Source organism: Passer domesticus, chromosome 9 (assembly GCF_036417665.1).
Source record: "Passer domesticus isolate bPasDom1 chromosome 9, bPasDom1.hap1, whole genome shotgun sequence".
NCBI classification, from domain to species: domain Eukaryota; kingdom Metazoa; phylum Chordata; class Aves; order Passeriformes; family Passeridae; genus Passer; species Passer domesticus.
The window spans coordinates 551985-569415 of NC_087482.1; the positions used below are offsets into that span (position 1 = coordinate 551985).

Below are 17431 nucleotides of genomic sequence, written 5' to 3' on the forward strand. Positions count from 1 at the left end.
GAGTGATTTCTCTCTGTGGTCTTTGTGAAGATATGATGAAATAATCATTTTTACAGGTAATTTTGGTTAGCATTAGTCAAGGAATAAGCTTAGGAATATGAGCTGCCTTCTGTGCAAAGAATACTGAATATTGTGTACTTAAAGACACTATTTGGAGGTGCCTGAGAATGAAGGGCTTGCCAAAAATGTTTTCTATTCTCCATGCTGTGTGTTGCTCCACAGGTTTTACAAAACAAAACATTACCCCCAAAAAGCTGAAACATGTTCCCAGTGCATAGAGAGGTTGTTTCTGAAAACACGGAGGTCTGTGTCACTGGGTGACAGGAACTGGGGGCTTGGACACCTTCAGCAGCATCTGAACCTCTGCTGGCATTTCCTGACTCATGGGCTTGGGTGTGCTGCTGGGAGCAGCCAGGCTGGACATGGTCACGATGGCAAAACCAAGCCATAGCCCCTTCACTGTGTCTTCCCTCTCTGTTGGATTGGGAAAATAATAAAAAATGAATCTGTATTTGAACCTATTCAACACTGCCTTGGTCTGAATAGTTTTCCAGGGAACTGAAAAAGCACACACAGATGTCTTCAGGAGTGCCTAAAAGCTTTGGGGTTTCAATGAACTGGGCAGAAGTGATAAAAGCGATATCCATCTCTTTTGTCATCCTTACCAGCTCGTGTTGGCAGCCAGCTCTGACTCTGCCCTGTGACTCAGTTTCCTTTCAGTGGTAGCTGGTCCATGCAGAAGGAAAACACTGATGCTAATGGGGTAGCCAGCAAAAGAAAAATCATCTAAATCCTGCCTTTTCAAGTGGGTTGTGATAGTTATGGTCAGCTTTCACAACAGAATTACCTGGTTTCCTCTGTTCTAATATAAACCCAGAAGAGTTTATGATGTTGGTAAGTCACACCCAGTGCTTGGCTGTGTAGTTTGGCAGTACTGGACCTATGAGTGTCACTGGGGTGGCGCTTTGAAGTTTGCCTGGTAGACCACAGGAAAAATTATAACAAGTCCAAACAACAGATTTGGGGTATTTGAACTACCCTAGTCTTTGTCTTGTGAAGTTTTTTCATTTTTACCAGTGTTTTCTGGTATGTTGTTCTCTGTGTATGTATTATTCCTTTTTTCGAAAGGAATTTGTGTGCTTATTTGGGGGAAGGGGAATAAACAGCCACAAAGGAAAAACTGTCAGGAGAAGGTAGGTGTGGGGGAAGCAGGAGCTGGTGGCTGGTACCTGCAGGGACATGTACAGGTGCTCAAAGCAGAGGTCTGTCAGTGCAGGGAGAGCTGGGTGCGTGCAGGTGAGGAGGTGGGTGTGGTGGGTGAAGGTGCCACTGTCTCTCCTGGCTCAGTGAGTTCATAGCTTCAGCAGAGGAGCCTAGTGGAGATGCAGAGGGGAAGAGCTTCCCTTCCTACCCATGTGATACGTGGCATCCTGCCCTCCTGAGACCCCACCCTCAGGACTGCCTGCAGGTCTGGGTCCTCAGCACAGGGAGGCCGTGGGGATGCTGTGAGGGCTGAGGCTGGCCAGGCAGGAGTGACAGGAGCCCACGCGGGCTCACAGCTGCGCTGGTTGGTGACTGTCAGCCCCGGCAGCTCGGGCTCCTCCTCAGGTGAGCCCTGACCGTGGACACAGCACTGTGCAGCACAGGGGCTTCCTGGCTGTCATCAGCCTGGCTGGCTTGAGCTGCTGAGCCAGTCCTGTTCAGGGCTGTGCTGTGATCCCAGCCGAGCAATGCACACACCTAGTTCATCGCTGCCCTTTGAACGGGACCAGCAGAGGGACTTGCTGTCTCACGGCTTTCCTGGAGCTGGGAAATCCACAGCTTTGGAGCTGCTTTTCTGGCACATGTTAACTCTGTTGTTTCAGTCAGCACCTCCATGCAGGAATTGATGGGATGTGTGGGCCTCCATCAGTGTTGACTCATCAGAACTGGTTAAAAAGGTAATGGTTAAAATAGGTCATACCCAAGAGGCTCCTACCGAGGGGAAGATGCAAGAGTCAGGTGCCATGGCTCCTAAAGTGTGTATTTAGCTCACTTGAAGCATAGGAGGAAGGTAAAGGAAGCAAACTTAAACCGTTAATGTGTGTTTATCATGACATTATCAGGTTTGATGTGTATGTGTAATGTTGGGTTTGGGGCATAACAATTTTTTCTGGTCACACATACATAGCATTAAATGCAGCCACTGCTTTACTGAGGAATTCAGCTGAGAAGGAAAAAGATCAGAACTGGAATGAGTCAGATTTCTCAGTATTTTAAAAGAGCTGAAAATAAGCTTTTTCAAATTAATTTTTAAAAAGGGCAAAAACGTCACCTTACATTCTTAGTGCCACTGAATAATCTCTTGCTAGTATAGTCCAACTCCTGGCCCCGCACAGGGCACCCCAACAGCCCCACACATGCCTGAGAGCATTGTCCAAAATGCAGCATTTTCACAAACATCTGTTGGCATTCCTCCCAGGTGCTTAGTTTGGTGGAAACCACCATTTTGAGGATGTTAAAACAAGAATCTAATAACAGCATGCAGATGTCTGCAGGTCTTAAAAATATATTCTTGATTCCTCTGTTTCTTGTTCTTTGGTTTCTGTTAATTTTGGTGGAATTTTATACATTATTGGTGTTAAATTCATGATCCTGGAGCATCTCCTTCAGTTCAATGTTCACCATCAGATTCAGGTTTCAGGTGAGAATGAGACAGGGAAGTGAAGGAGAGTATCAAAAGAGTCCTGTATTTTTCTAAAATTGCCCTAGGAACAGAGGTTAATGCCTCAAAGTAGGACATCCTGGGAGACATTGCAATTTTTATTCTTAGTTATGAAGAGATTAAAATCACAAACATAGAGTAAGCATCCCACCCAATCTTAAACATATATTCTTTTTTTTTTGTGCTGAAATTTCACCTTCATACCAGTTTTATCAATTGAATGTGAAATATCACATTGATGGGAGACTCCGAGAATTACATAACACCCTTTTTTCTCTATGCCATATATAGGTTATGACCTGGTGGGAACTCTGGCAGGGAGCTGTAAATTCTGTGACATGAAAAATGTAATGAAATGCTGCAAACATTTGGGGTAGCAGCAGTTCCCATGGCATCATGCAGGATGGAGTGTGTAATTTGGGAAACTCTGCCATCCCATATTGAGGGAGGAGAGCTCTTCCTCTGCCCCTCACATGCAAAAGCTGAGTAGTTGAAGTGTATGTTAATAGAATTTTAGAAAACTGGCTGGAATTGCTCTTGGCAGCCCATGAGGCAGAGCAGCCCTGCTGTGTCCTTACTGGTTTTGCCTCGCCTGGCACAACCAGCACAAGCACCGGGCAACAAGCCACTGCGAGAGGTCTCCTGCCACCCTCACCACCCTCAGCTCCCCGTGGCTGGGTGAAACAATAAGGGCTAGAGTTTTTAAAGCGTGGGATTTGGGTTAATTCTGCGTTGAGTGAAGTTTATTTACTTTCATGCACAAGTTAACGTTGAGTTCCTTTGGACATGGGAGGGTGTTAATTTTCACTTGTTTAATGATGCTTCCTGTCTTCTTAAAGAATGAGGTTATATGAGATAACTTTCCCCTCTGCCTCATATCAGCCTTTTCTATTAAGTTCCAAATATTTTGTCTTTAAAAAAACAAAACAAAATGAAACAAAAACAACAACAACAAAAAAAACACCCAAAAAACAAACAAACAAACAAAAAAAAAACAACCTCACCTCAGCCCCCCAATAAAAGGAAAAAATATATGAGCCCAAGAGAAAGCCCCAAGGACACTGTGGCACCCCTGTGCCTGTGCCCACAGCTGCCCGGGGCCCAGCGTTGGGCCGGGACGCTGCTGGCATGGGGAGAGCAGTGCCCTGTAGCAACATTTGTTGTGTTTCTCTTTTTGTAGGTAAGTTCGGTAAGGACAGGACTGGGGAGCAAGTGCCCCGTTCCAGTGGCTTGCCCCATGCCCACAGGATTAGCTCCTGGAGCTGCACCGTCCCTGCCAGTGCCCGTGCCAGGGCCCGCCCTGGCTGGCGCGGTGGCACCGTACGTGATGCCTCTCTGTCAGTACGGAGCCGTGTTCCCGTCGCCCGTGTACGGAGTGCCGTGGCCGGGGCCGGTGGCGCAGCCGGGGCTGGTCCAAGGGCCCGGCATCGTGCGCTTCTCGCCGCTGGGCCGGAGCTGCCTGCGGATGTTCCCGGTGCCGCTGCAGCGCCCGGCCCGGCCGGCCAGCCCACGGCTGCGCATGACCTAGCGTGGGGCCCTGCCACGGGGACCCTGACGTGAGTGACTGTCAGTGGGTGGCCTTGCCATGGGGACCCTGCCACGGGGACCCTGACGTGAGTGACTCTGTCAGTGGGTGGCCTTGCCACGGGGACCCTGCCACGGGGACCCTGACGTGAGTGACTCTGTCAGTGGGTGGCCTTGCCACGGGGGCCCTGCCACGGGGACCCTGACGTGAGTGACTCTGTCAGTGGGTGGCCTTGCCACGGGGACCCTGCCCTGCGTTTTGATGCCGTCGCGTTGGAGTGTTTGCTCTGTACGTGCCATGGTCTGTGTGGGGTGAGGCAGGGCCCCGGGCACAGCCGTACCCTGCATCAGCAATCACTGTGAGGCGGCATCACCACAGATCGTTTGTTGTCAAGGCAATACCTGCTTCTGTCCCATTGCTGAAGACACTTTATTCCTTGTGTTCTGTTTCACACTTGTGATCCTTAACGTCATTGTACTTGAATTGATAATTAGCAAATTGTACTAACCCTGCAGGAGTTCAGTGCCTTGAATCTCAGCTTTCCAGTCCCAGCTGGAAAGAGATGTACAATTATTTGAAAGGTGTATTTTATTTACAATCTGCTTGAGAGTTGGAGGTCTTTTTATTTGCAAAGATATTGCGGGTTTACAGTTGATGTTCCTCATCAGCTTCATTTTGCTGTAAATGCTTTGTTTTTATTCACGGGTTGAATTTTCATTTCTGAAGCTTTTAGAAATAAGAATTGTGAGGTGAGGTTTCTTTGACATGCTTGTTTGATGCACTGATCGTAAAATTGTTGGTGTTTGTACAAGAAGTAGTGAAGTGCACATTGTAATGTAGGAGCATTTACAGAGTGATCCAAGGAAGGTGTATACAAGGACAGGGGAACAGCTTCAGGCAGCGCTCTCTGTTCTCCTTCCCAGCCTGTGGTGAAGTCATTGTAGACGACAACTTAATTCTGTAACAGGCAGCAAATGCTGTTTTCCTCTGGATCAGCGGCACGCTGGATTTCATTTCCTTTCCCTATGTTGTGGGCTTTTATAATTTAGTTAAATCACAAGTTTGTGCGTGTTCCATAAGTGAAGACAAGTGAATGGAACTGTTGATTCTAGCAGACCGTGTCTGCAGGTGGCTGTGAGCCCCGTGTGAGCAGAGCACGCACACACGTTCGGGTTCTGCTCCAGCCACTGAGCTTGAGGGTGATGTCTGGTCCTTGGTGTGTCAGCTGTGTTCATGCTAAAACAGAATAAAAATGTCAAGCTGTTCTTTTTCACATCTGATACTCCAGGTTTGGTGTCTCACCGCCTTCTGTTTGGAATAATTTATTTATTTATTTCTCTTTATTTTTACCCAAGTTTGCGCTCCAGGTGGCACGGACACCTCTCTCCTGTTCAAAAGTTGCTTGCTTTTTTCCTATTTTACTGTGCACAGAGCCTCCACCTACACTTAGTGTAAAGGCACAAGGTAACCACTAGAGCTGGTTTGCCATGGTAAGTCTCCTTCCTCCCCCGAGTGCTACAGGCAGCGTTACAGGCACAGGACCCAGGTGTGGCCACACCCAACGGCCCCACCATGACATTTCGTAGCCCTCTGCTGAGGGGCAGAGACGTCCTATGCTGCCAAGCTGTGAATTGTATAGTTCTATGGTACTTCAAGCATTATACCTGTCTAAATTACTTTGTTTGTACCCTTTGAATATATTACTCCATCAATTCAGTTAGAATTGAATTTATAGACAATTATGCAGAGTCTTCTGCCTGGGTAAAATACTTACTGCAGTAAGAGATTTCTGTTCTCTGTACCATGTATCTTTAATTTGTTTGGGTTTTTTAAATTCATGTCTGTATGCTTCATGAGCAAACATGGAAAATATGTTCTCACACCGGGTTCCCTTTGGCTCACACTGAATCCTACAGTTTATGTTGCTATTGCCTGTATAGTCCATCCCTTGTATACTGACAAAGTCAGTGGCACTAAAAGCCCCAAGAAATTGTATAGATTAAAAAGAAAAATAAACATTTTGTGCTTGAAAATGGTGTGAAAAAGCCAGTGTTTTCCTAAACCATAGAGCAGTGTCGATTTCCAGCTGTTCCAGGTAATTGTGTGTTTGTTTTCCAGACTGGTTCTTGTCCCGGGGTTGTGTAGCAGGAGCAGACGTGGCGCCTGCAGCAGTTGTTGGGCACCGAGCCCTGCCTGGGGCCGGGCTCTGCAGAGCAGAGGGGCTGCAGCCTCAGCTGGTTCCTCTGAGCACATGGCTCCCTCAGGGGTGCTGGTGCTGCTCTTGAGGATGCTCAGTTTGGTAGGTGGGAAAGAGGCCCATGAACTCTCTCTTGAACTGCAGGGTACTAGGGAAGCCCTTCAGAAGGATCCTGGCATCATTTAAGTGTGAGGAAGCTCGGTCCTGTTGCCAGCACCCTGTTGGCAGTCACCATCATTGGGTGAGGCTGCAGGAGAAATGAGAGAAGGGCATGCAGGTGTGACACTCCTGCTTCTGTCTCCATGTGGCTTTGCTGTCTGTGCTGTGTTGGTTGGGAAGTCTCTGGTCCACGCTGGTGCCCGTCTGCCCCAGGGTGACTGCGCTGCATGGCTGTGTTCCCGGAGAGGCGGGGTGGCTGGGGAGCAGGGCGTGGGTGCAGCTTCCAGGGCCTTGGGGGGGTGTGCACCTGCTCGTTGCACTGGGGCAAGCAGGAGCTCAGATTGTGTTGCTGGTATTGTCGTGCTTGTGATTTGTAATTTCCTGATGGCTCTCTTGGCTGCAGCTCTTCTGGCTGTTCAATTCAAGCCATGGTTTTTTTGCCCTTGGTTGTGAGGATTGTGTCACAGGGTGGTTTGACCTCAGTGGCAATTAACAAATAACAAGAGATTAAATAAATGGAGCAACTTCTTGAGCAAAAGGTGAGCCAAGAGTAAGACAGAACTGCGGGGTCCATGCTGCACCATCACAGTGGGAAAACTGCACCTAAAAAGTTCCCTACAGACCCCAGAACTGAACTTGTTTTATTCCTAACTGAATATTGCTTCAACATGCAGCAAATGGGTCAAACCTGCTGGTAGAATTCCTGAGAATTCCTGGCCTTGCTGGTTCCAGTCCTGCATGTCCTGTAGCTCTGCCATCACCCAATATTACCAGCCAGGACTGTGCTGCAGGGACATGTGGGAAGTCAGCAGAGGCCAGCTTCAAATACCAGGTTTCAATGAGGGAGCTCACAGATCCCCTGATTTTCAGTCTTTCAGTTATAGAAATTTAATACAAATCTTGAAAAAATGTTTAACCCCTATAGTCACTGACCCAGTAGTGGGGAAATTTTGCAGTTTTCAGTTTGGGAAGTTGGGAAAGTAGTTGAAGTTTGGCTGTGTGCCTTTCAATTGGCTTTCTGATTGCCTTATGTCATGATGGAGTATCTTAATGCACGACCACATCCTGCTTTCCCACTGCATTCCCAGCTTGCTTGGAGTAAGACTGGACATGGAGAGGGGCTGCTGCCATTGGCAATACTCATCTGCCACAGGGATGCAAAGCTGGGCACTGGAGGTGGCAGGGAGAAACACTCCAGGGGTTTAAGGCTCTTTTGCAAATCTGGATTCAACTTCCCTGGGCAGATTTCACTCAAAAGAATGATGCAACACTGGCCCTTGCAGATTGTTTCCATGTTTAACTCTGGTCTCCACAACTTTAAAGAGGGAATATTTTAAAAATTCCTTTTAAAAAGAAGAAAAATCTTTAAGAAGTTCATTTAAAGAGGAAACGTTGCCCAGAGCAGCTGTGGCTTCCTCTGGATCCCTGGAAGTGTCCAAGGCCAGGTTGGATGGGGCTTGGAGCAACCTGGGATAGTGGAAGGTGTTCCTACCCTGGAGGAGTGGGATGAGATGGGCTTTAAGGGTCCTTCCAACTCAAACCATTCTGGGGCTCTGTGAATACTTAACCATTACTCCTTATCTGTCTTTACACGGCTCCGTTTGTGCCTTCTACTTTTCTCTGAAATCCTTGACATTAGCTGAGGGCAAGACAAAGGACTGAATGTGGCATTCTCTGTGCTCTTGTAGAGTTACTTGTGTTGGGAACAGGGTGCTAAGAGACAGGGTTCCTGAAATGAGCTTCTTCCTCCAGGGGAGGTTTTGCTGTTTGGTGTTTGTGGAGGGAAATCACTAATACTTTGAATCAATAGTTTAACTTGGCTATGCCATTGGTAGCTCTTTCCCTTCAAGCATTTTTCATTATCCCAGTGCATTATTGTCTGGTCTGGAAACATGGGGAATTTTTCCAGAGAAGCCCCATGGATGTTTTGTGGGTCCGTGTTGATTTTGTCTGGTTGGTGTTTATTTGAGCAGAAAAAACATCTGTCCTCACACATGCCTTGGAAGTTGGCTTTGGAGAGTTGTAGCCAGAAGTCTCCCTTCTAAAATTTGTGATGTCAGTATTGCTTTCCCTGTCATCCCTATTCCCCCTACCACCCCCACTGCAATGAAGGAAAAGGTTCAAGGTTTCTGGAGTGAGATCGATGTTAATCATCAGATAACAGCTATTATGGAAAAAGCTTGCCTTTTTTCTGCCTTGCTGCCAGCTAGTTTTCCCAAGTTTTCCATGGATGCTGTTGAAATTGTTGGCTCGGAGACAGTCACACATGAAACAGTTTCTGACTGTGTTGTCATGTACAGTAAGGTTTCCTTGCCTTCTCCAGTCCTTTGTCTGCCCTCCTCTGTACTGATTTTGGGTGATTCCTGTGGGGCAGTGTGGGCACGGTCTCTCTACAGAGTGTACGACAGGGAGCTCACACTCTTGTTTTCGTGGCTGGATGAATGCCTGATATGGGATTGAATTTATAAAACAACAAAACCATGATTGCTTGTTATTTCTGGCTATGATTATTTATAATGGATTGAGTCTTTGAGGAGCACCTCAGTGGTTCATGGTGTTGGGCACCTGGTTGGTGCTTGGGCAAACTCAGCTTCAGTGAAGTTTTCTGATGTGCTGACCTCTGTTATTATTTTATACCTGACAGTCAGTTTCCTGTCTGTAAACCCCAGAAATGAAGCAGTTTGTTGATCTGGTGGGAATTGTGCTGTGACTCACATGTGTACCTTTTGGTAGGGGCAACATTTCTGGCTGTTGAGTGATCCCTGTAGATTCAGCAGGACAGGGATGCTCCAGCCCCAGCCGTGCTGCTGCCAGGCTCCAGAAGTGCAGTGTAATGAGATAGATTTTAGGGGCTGTCAGGCTACAAATTTTGCTTTATGAAGGAATTTGTTGCTCAGAGGGGTCTGGATGTGCTGCACTGCTGACTGTGTGAGCACAGAGATCACTTACACTGATTCAGGTGGAAGTCAGGCTCAGACCAGGAGGTGGCTGCTGTTGGGAATGATGTGATCCTCTCTGCTCCCTTCTCAGGGGTAGTCATGTGCTGTCAAGGCTGTTTCTGTATATGCTTAAATCTATATTTGATTATCAAACTTCTCCCTTGAAATAATTTTCTCATGAGGAGTTTAGGCTCTGCATGGGTCAAGCCTTCAGTCTGACACACAAAGTCTAAGGAAGCTTTAGGTCTCACTTGGTCACTGTGGAGAAGCCGTTCATAGACAGTGCCCTATGATTTGATAAAGTATCTGTTACAACACTGAAATTCTTGTGCAAAGCTCTTGGTTTTTCCAAATCTGGTGAGCAAGGAGCACTTGGATTAATTTCTTTGTGCAACAGGATGAATGCATGGTGAATATTGAGCACATTGTTGTAGTCACAAGGCTGAGGGAAAAATTAGGATTGTTTTTTCCCCTCAGAAAGGAGCACATCCCTACACTTTGCCTTTCATGACTGAGGCACCAGTTGAGTGCCAGCTACGGCACTGTGGCTTTTGAAGAGCTGGACATGGTGAGAGCCTCTCCAGCCACTCTTTAGGGGACTTATCTGGGCCTGTTGAAGTTTTTGTGAGGCATTTAGGGCCCTGACACCTTGTAAAAACTTAGGAGATTTAAAAGAAATAACCAGCTGCCAGTCCTTTTCAAATGGGGATTCTTCAGTCTTCTGACATAAAATAGCCCCAAAAAGTATTTACTCTGGTGTTGGTTTTTTTCATTGACTTTGCCAATAAAGTAAAAACTTCCTCAGCATTTCTAATTTGTTCATCAGACTAGACAGACTGAATCTGGTATCTTTGTCCCAGTTAGCAGCAACTACAGGTTGTGCCATGGCTGCCTTTTCCCAGAGTTCTGCTGTCACCGAGCAAACTTTTGGGTAACTGTGCTCCCCGACCTCTCCAGCACTGCTGCCCACCCAGCCTGAGAAAGCTCAGGCTGACTGAGCCTGGAGTAAGAAGTGGGGTGGTTGCCCATGGCTGAGCAACTGTGGGGGTTTGTTTTAGGAGCTAAGTGCCTGGGGAGCTGGCTCTGCTCTGGGTGTTGTGGCTGACCCACTGCTGCCAGATGTTTTTTTCCCAGTTACCTGGAGACAGTTAATTTTGTCCTATTTTCCTGGGTGAAACTCCATGTCAAATGCTGGTTATTCACCAGGAGCACGTGTTGGGCTGGATCCAGGCAGATCTTCAGAGCTGACGATCAGAAGCTCGGGGAGGAATTATGAGGAAGACGTGATTTTCCTTCCCTTTAAAGTCAGTTCTTCCCATGAACAAGCAGAGCAGGCAATACAGGAGGGAGAAAGTTGGGGTTGCATCTAACAAACACAAAGGCCAGGCCACGGAGACCCAGCAGGAGCTGTGCCAGATCCTGGCAGTGTCTGCACTGTGTGCTGTCCCCAGCATCCCCTGCCTCCCGCTGCTCCAGGGACTCCCTGCATGAGCTCTGAGCCCTCCCCAAAGCTGTCTGCTCCGTCAGATCTGTCTGTGCTGCCCCTCTACAGCAGCCTGCATGTGTCTGTCTGTCTGTGGAGCTGTGTCTGGGGTGCATGCCCCCAGCATGTCCCCAGCGTGGCCAGTGCGTGTGGTGCGGGCTGGGGGACACGAGGTGACACCCTGTGCTGCTGCCTCAGTGATGTGCTGCTCTCGGCACCTCCCTTGCCTCTTTCCCTAGTCCTGTCATTGCTGTGCCCTTCATGTCTGTCCAAGCACCTTCCCCGTGCTCTGCTCCTGTGGCAGCGGATGGATCCCATCCCTGCTGGCATGGGGCACGGCATCCCCGTGGCCCTGCTGCAGGGAGGTCTCTTCCAACCCAACCATTCTGTGATCCTGTGATCCAAGGCTTGGCTCATCTCTATGGGACAAGGGAGCCAAGCCTGCAGGCGTGGGGAACTGGTGCCATGACCTGCCCGGGCAACCCCATCCTCCTCTGACACCCGCACACTGCCTCACATCCCTCTCCCTTCCTCCAAACTGAGCCAAACGCTGGCTGGCTCTGCTGGCTCTTTCCATCTCTGCTTCCTGGGAGCCTGGCTCTCCCCCCGCAGGAATGAGAGCTCTGGTGTGAGGACCCTGTGAGGTGCTGGGGTTCTGCCACCAACAGAAATGGTTTACACACCTGAGCTCTCAGCACAAGCGCCCTTCTCTGTCCCTGTTTTCAGGGAGTGGGACTGGGAGTGCACTCCGGCAGCAGCACCTCTCACACGCTTGAGGTGGCCTAGCTCACATGGCCTTTTGGGGTTTGGTTTTGATTTTCCTAGATGTGAAATCCATATGTGGATTTTTTTCTTTTAGATTCTGAAAATGAGACCACCAGTGACTGACACGTGGCCCCCACAGCTACGGTGCCAAGCGCAAGGCCCCACCGCGGCCAAGGAGGAGGAAGAGGAAGATGGGAAATGATTTATCGTGTGTGAGGAATTCTGTGCTGTTCTGGTCCATTCAATGCTATTTTGTAACTTCTTTCTAATCATTTTTTTATTTATAGTTGGAAATACAAAAATGTTATGCAATAAAAAATAAAGGAGAATTATTTTGGGGGAAAAGGATTTTGTTCCAAATTGTTCCCTTTTGTTGTGAGCCAGGTTTCCGTGAGCAGCAGATGGAGAAGAGGGAGGAGGAGGAAAAGGAGGAGGCACTCCTTCAAATGCTTTTTGTTTGACACAGTTAATTGTCATTTAAGCCATTTTCCAAGTGATAAACTAGGCACGCGTACGAGAAAGAGAAGTTCCAGTTCCATTTAAATTTCTCACAGTTCTTTTTAAAATATGAAATTCTATTTTAAATCAACTTAAATCAAGTTTAAAACGTCCGGATCCTGCACCGGAGAATGAATCTGCTTGTCACTTCCCTTTTTACCTCTCTCTTTTTCTCATAGACTGACCACATTTTCTTGCCAGATTTAAATACAGTCTCAAGTCACTGCTGATTTTAAATGTAAGACTAAAATACTCCCAAAGATGAGTGGGTAATTGGAGCCATTTTTAAGACTCTAAAGTGCCTTCAATGATCTAAACCGATGCAGTGGGGGTTTCTTTCTCTGGGTTCACTGGCAGTGGGTTTCAGCTGTCTCCTGGACTGAGGTGATGGACAGAGTAGTTCATAGCAATAATCTCATGAGTAACCATTTACCCAAGGACTACTCACCTGGTTTTCAGAAAGCTGGGTTAGCATTTTCCTGAGAAGTGGGAAAATGCTGCTCCTGCTTTTACATCTGGGCCTCAAAATCTCTGCCCCCACGGGCCTCCCTTGCTCCTCCTGCGTTCACCCCAGGCTGTTCTGACCCTCGCTCTTGTTTTTGACACCAGAGCCACAGTAGCCTCCCCTGCCTGTCAGCCTCTCAGTACCACCCTCCTCGCAGCTGGAGCCGGGCGTTCTTTTTCGTTGTTATCTGCCATGTTTGTCTCTTCCAAATCTTGGTTCTAAATAATAAATCTTATTTTGATGCTGTTGTTCCCTATTTCCTTTCCACCGTGGCCCCTCCTATCCACCAGCAGGGGTGAGGAGAGCACAGGTGGAGGTACATGTAAAGCTCCAGAACCATTCAAACACTTGGTTAATTTAGAATTTTGAAGCCCCAGGGCTTCAATAATATACAATTTATATACAATAATATACATATTTATGTTAATTTTCTGCTTATCTGGGGTGCCTCGTGCCCTGTCCTTTTCTGAGGAAAGGGGATGGATCACCTGGGCAGGAGCAGGGACTGGTAAGTGGTAAATCATTACTGGCCTTGGGCATCCCTGCTCACAGTAGGTACCCACCTCTGCCCCTTCCCTAACGGGGGGGAGAAGGGGGATCCAGGTGAGTGGGGCACCTTCCTGGTTCTCTTTTGGTTGTTCTCTTTTCCCTGGCTGGGAGGGCAGCTTCCTGCTGGGTCGGGGCACAGGGGTGTCGTGTCCCCGAGGTGCTTCTCCAGGGATGAGTAATTACTCCAGTGAACACAGAAACAAAGCACTGTGCCTTTGTCTCAGATTTTTATTCCTGAGTTTAAAAGATCTTTATCTCCGAGGAAATCCCTTGCAGGGTCTCCTGGGGTCCAGAACTTCCTTCATCAGTTGTTCTGAACCTCTTCACTGCTTCTACAGACCCTTAAGCTCCTCCACAGTTGCAGGAAACCTAGGGGCCTCTGTCTCCAGATCAGCATTTTATAAATATTCTATTAATATTCAGATTAAATATGAGGATTAGCACCAGGATTAAAGCTCAGGAGTGGAAGCTGCAGCAAGCTCTGGCTGGTGGCTGCTCCCCACATCTGCCCAGCCTACCTGGCATTGGATAATCTCTCCTCTGAAGAACTGCTCCCTCTGGGAGGGTACCCCTGTGTTTGCTGCTTGCTTGAGAGTTTGGAGCTGCTGAGGGTCCCTGAGTTCCTCTGGGATGAACCACTGAATGGGATCCTCTAATTCACCCCATTATTCTGTGAGGGGGAACAAGTTTAAACTAAATAAGAAGCAATTTAGATTGGATTCTAAGAATAAATTGTTCCCTGGGACGGTGGGGAGGCCCTGGCACAGGTTGCCCTGAGAAGCTGAGGCTGCCTCTGGATCCCTGGAAGTGTCCAAGGCCAGGTTGGATGAGGCTTGGAACAGCCTGGGGTAGTGGAAGGTGTCCCTGCTCATGGCAGGGGTGGACAAGGATGGCTTGTAAAGTCCCTTTCAACCCAAACCATCCCAGGATTCTGTGGTCCCAATGTTTCATCCCAGCCTCCTGGCTGAAGAAGGGATGTGAGTACTGGGGGTTTATGGCAATGGAAGGAAATTCCTGCAAATGTTTAAAGCACAGCTTAGTTCCCTGTGACTTCAGGGGCTGCTGAAGCAGTGAACTGTTTGGGTGGCTGCTGATTTTATGGGGCAGGGAAGACTGGAAATGTTTCAAATCCCCTCCCCCTGGATTTTTGGAGTTTCTGTAAGACTTTAGAGGATGTTTAAATGGTTTCTTTTCTGTGCAGTTTCTCAGGGCTTTAGTTGTCTGAGCAGGAGAATATCTGGAAAGTAAAAGAAGAAATACATTTGGTGAGAGACTGATATGATGCCTGGGGGCACGTGGAGATGTTTGAGGCTGCTGGATGTTTAACCAGGATTCCAGGGGCTTGTAACACAGTCATGGAAATGCAGAGCCAGTTAAAAAGGTCAGACATAGCAACATCATTCTCAAATGTTTGTTAATGGCACGTGAGCTGCTGGACTCAGTGGCCTGTGCTTTGGGAGAGGGATGGCTTGGGGACTCTACAGGGCTTTGCAGCCCTAAACCTTTTGTTTGGGAACACTTTGGGAGGTAACTCATGTTTGTTATCCTTCTTAGAGCACGCATTGTTTTGTTTTTTTTTTAAAAACCCATAAACTGGCATCAGTGGAGCTCTGCATTGCTGTGCTGCCTATTGGTGGCAGAATGAACTTTCTGTGTCCCAATGCTGGTTGGTGATGCAGGGATGGGAGAAGGCATCAGGAGGAAGACACCCTCCTCCCAACACCTTCCCTGTGGGTTTGCTCTCATACATGAGAAGTGATGAACACCCTGAAAATCACTGGCAGCATCCTGTTTGGTCTTGGAGTAGGATTTTAGGAGCATATTTCTGCATTTATTTTATATTTATTCAACACTGAGAGATGATATGAAGAAGCTGACAATTAGCAATGCAGAATATTTCTGTTTACTTATGAGCAAAGACAAGCAAAGGGACATGCAACTTGTACAGTTCAGCAGTTGGAGATTTTTATTTGTCCTTTTCCTTCTATTTCCTTCTACCTACTGGAAGGTGTCCCTGCCTCTGGCAGGGGGTTGGAATTAGAAAAGCCTTAAGGTCACTTCCAACCCAAACCATTCTGTAATTGTATGATTATTCTTTATTGTTTTCTACCACCTCTTATTACAAAAACAGACAAGGAAAATTCTTCAGAAATCACCTACCTGGATGGCTTCTCCATGGGAAAACACAGTTGTTGTAAAGCAAACCCAAATGCTCCATTTCAGCTGGAGCTGACACTATGAGCAGGTTTCCTGTGTCCACCTCCAGTTGAATTAGAAGTGCCCAGAGTGGGGCTGTGCCCCTGTCCCAGAGGCGTGGGACCCTCTTGGAGTGGGGCTGGGCTCTCCATCAGTTTTTATTCAGCTCTGAGATGCTTTGAGTTACCTCCCTTCCCTGGGTGCTTCATCTGCATTCACACACATGTGGTGTTGGTCCTGTTAAGAAAGTGCCTCAATTCCATGTCTTTCTCACAGCACTGTTTATTTTCTTTATTTAATCTCCCTGGGTAAACTTTTGGTTGTGCTCAGTGTCAGCAGCTCAGGCTCCGGTAACAAACGCAGTGTCCCCAGGAGTAATGGCCCTTGTGCAGGGCAGGTGGGACTGTGCCGGCCAGCAATGGGCAAGGGGGGTGGGGGGACTCAGCTGGCCCAGGGAGTCCCTGCTGGACCCCAGTGGGGGGACAGCCTGAGATGATGTTTCCCAGATGAAAAAGCAAAGTTCCCCCTTTTTCTTTCCTCTGCTCCTTGTTCTGCAAAGCTGGAGCATCCCAAGGCGCTGTGCCCACCCTGGGGAAAGGGTCTTGGGGAGCTGGGGCTGCTCCATGGGGGCACCAGGGCAGAAAAGGGTACTCTGGAGGGGGTGCATGCCTGTACACCCTGTGACAGTGTCATCCTTGAGGCTGTCAACTCACTGCTGAGCTTGCCTCTTACCACAGACTGAACCAGAGGGAAGGACTGGGGGCAAACAGGGGATTTTTTTTATTGTCCTTTTGAACCAGATCTAGGACAACATGTTTAAGATGTGGGCTGGAGCCTGGAGAATTCCCCTGTGCCAGGCCAGGCTGGGAGCTTGGGGCAGGCAGGGGCACAGCATTCTGTTACTGGTCTCTAACTGTTCAAATCTCTATTTTAAAAGAAACTTCCGTGTTACATCCTAGCTTCACAAGATACTACTGTTACCGTTCATGAAATGACATGGACATGTGTGAGCTGCCCAAACCTGTTTCCAAACACTTGTTTTTGCAGAGGACTAGAACTGGAGTGTGGAGTACAGCAGTGGCCGTACTAGTGGGTTTTTCAGGGCTTGTTTTTCAGGGTGGGTTTTTCCACTCACACCGAATGACTGATGGGCCGGAGCTGGCTCTCTGTGGCAGCAGCCCTCCGCTCTTTGTCATGGTAATCAGCAATGCTTCGCTGTTGTCATGGTTGCGGGGCTACTACTGAAGCCAAAGCACTGCACAGCCCCTTTATTCATAGTTTCAGTGTATAAACTAATTAAGTCAACTGAAAGCAGCAGTCTGTTCCCTGTGCCTTGTTTTTCTAACATGCGGGATCAGATAGACCTGATTCCTGCTGTCCTCCAAAATACCCAGTCTGACTCTGCTTCAGCTCTTTGGCTGAGTTTTGTACCTTAACACCAAGCAAAGTTCACTGATCATTTAATTGTCCAGAAACCTCCTTGCAAAATTGAAAAGGTCTGTGGAAAATATCTTCCGAGCTGCTGAGGCTGAGAGCCAGTGTGTTGCAGCTGTGCTGCATTCCTTATCACTGCTTTGCTTGGGGCAGGAACCTGGTCACTATGTTTAGTTTCAGAGTTTATGCATTGCCAGGTAAAAAAAGAAAACGGTGGCAAAATGCCTGGGGGAGGATCCCAGCAGAGCACCTCACTCCTGCCCCACCACAGGAGGGTGGGGATGGAGAAGGATAAGCCCGCATGGCACCAGCTGCAGCTGGCAGGCACAGTGTCCCCTCTGGCCAGGGGAAGATCGGCTGCACAGTGGCACACAGGCTCATTTTTTATTGAAACCTAATCTAAGCAGAGTCTCTGTGTGAGCCCGGGAGCAGTGGAAGGTGCCCCACTGTCTGTGTGAGGCAGCAGCAGTGGTGTCA

The 17431-nt window shown here is 48.1% G+C and overlaps 1 protein-coding gene across 13 annotated transcripts in view; it reads left to right on the forward strand.

Annotated features, from left to right (window-relative positions):
- WNK2 (WNK lysine deficient protein kinase 2) overlaps positions 1 to 12104 on the forward strand; it is a 94972-nt gene extending 82868 nt beyond the window's left edge. For 9 of the 13 annotated variants that reach the window (XM_064431897.1, XM_064431896.1, XM_064431902.1 and 6 more), the window contains 2 exons: positions 3885 to 6667; positions 11867 to 12104. In XM_064431897.1, coding sequence (XP_064287967.1) covers positions 3885 to 4232 — 348 coding nt within the window. In that variant the 3' untranslated portion in view covers positions 4233 to 6667; positions 11867 to 12104. Of the gene's footprint in view, positions 1 to 3884; positions 6668 to 11866 lie in introns of those variants that run through there. The other 4 variants (XM_064431903.1, XM_064431906.1, XM_064431904.1 and 1 more) reach the window with 2 other exon arrangements.
- Positions 12105 to 17431: the final 5327 nt, after the last annotated feature.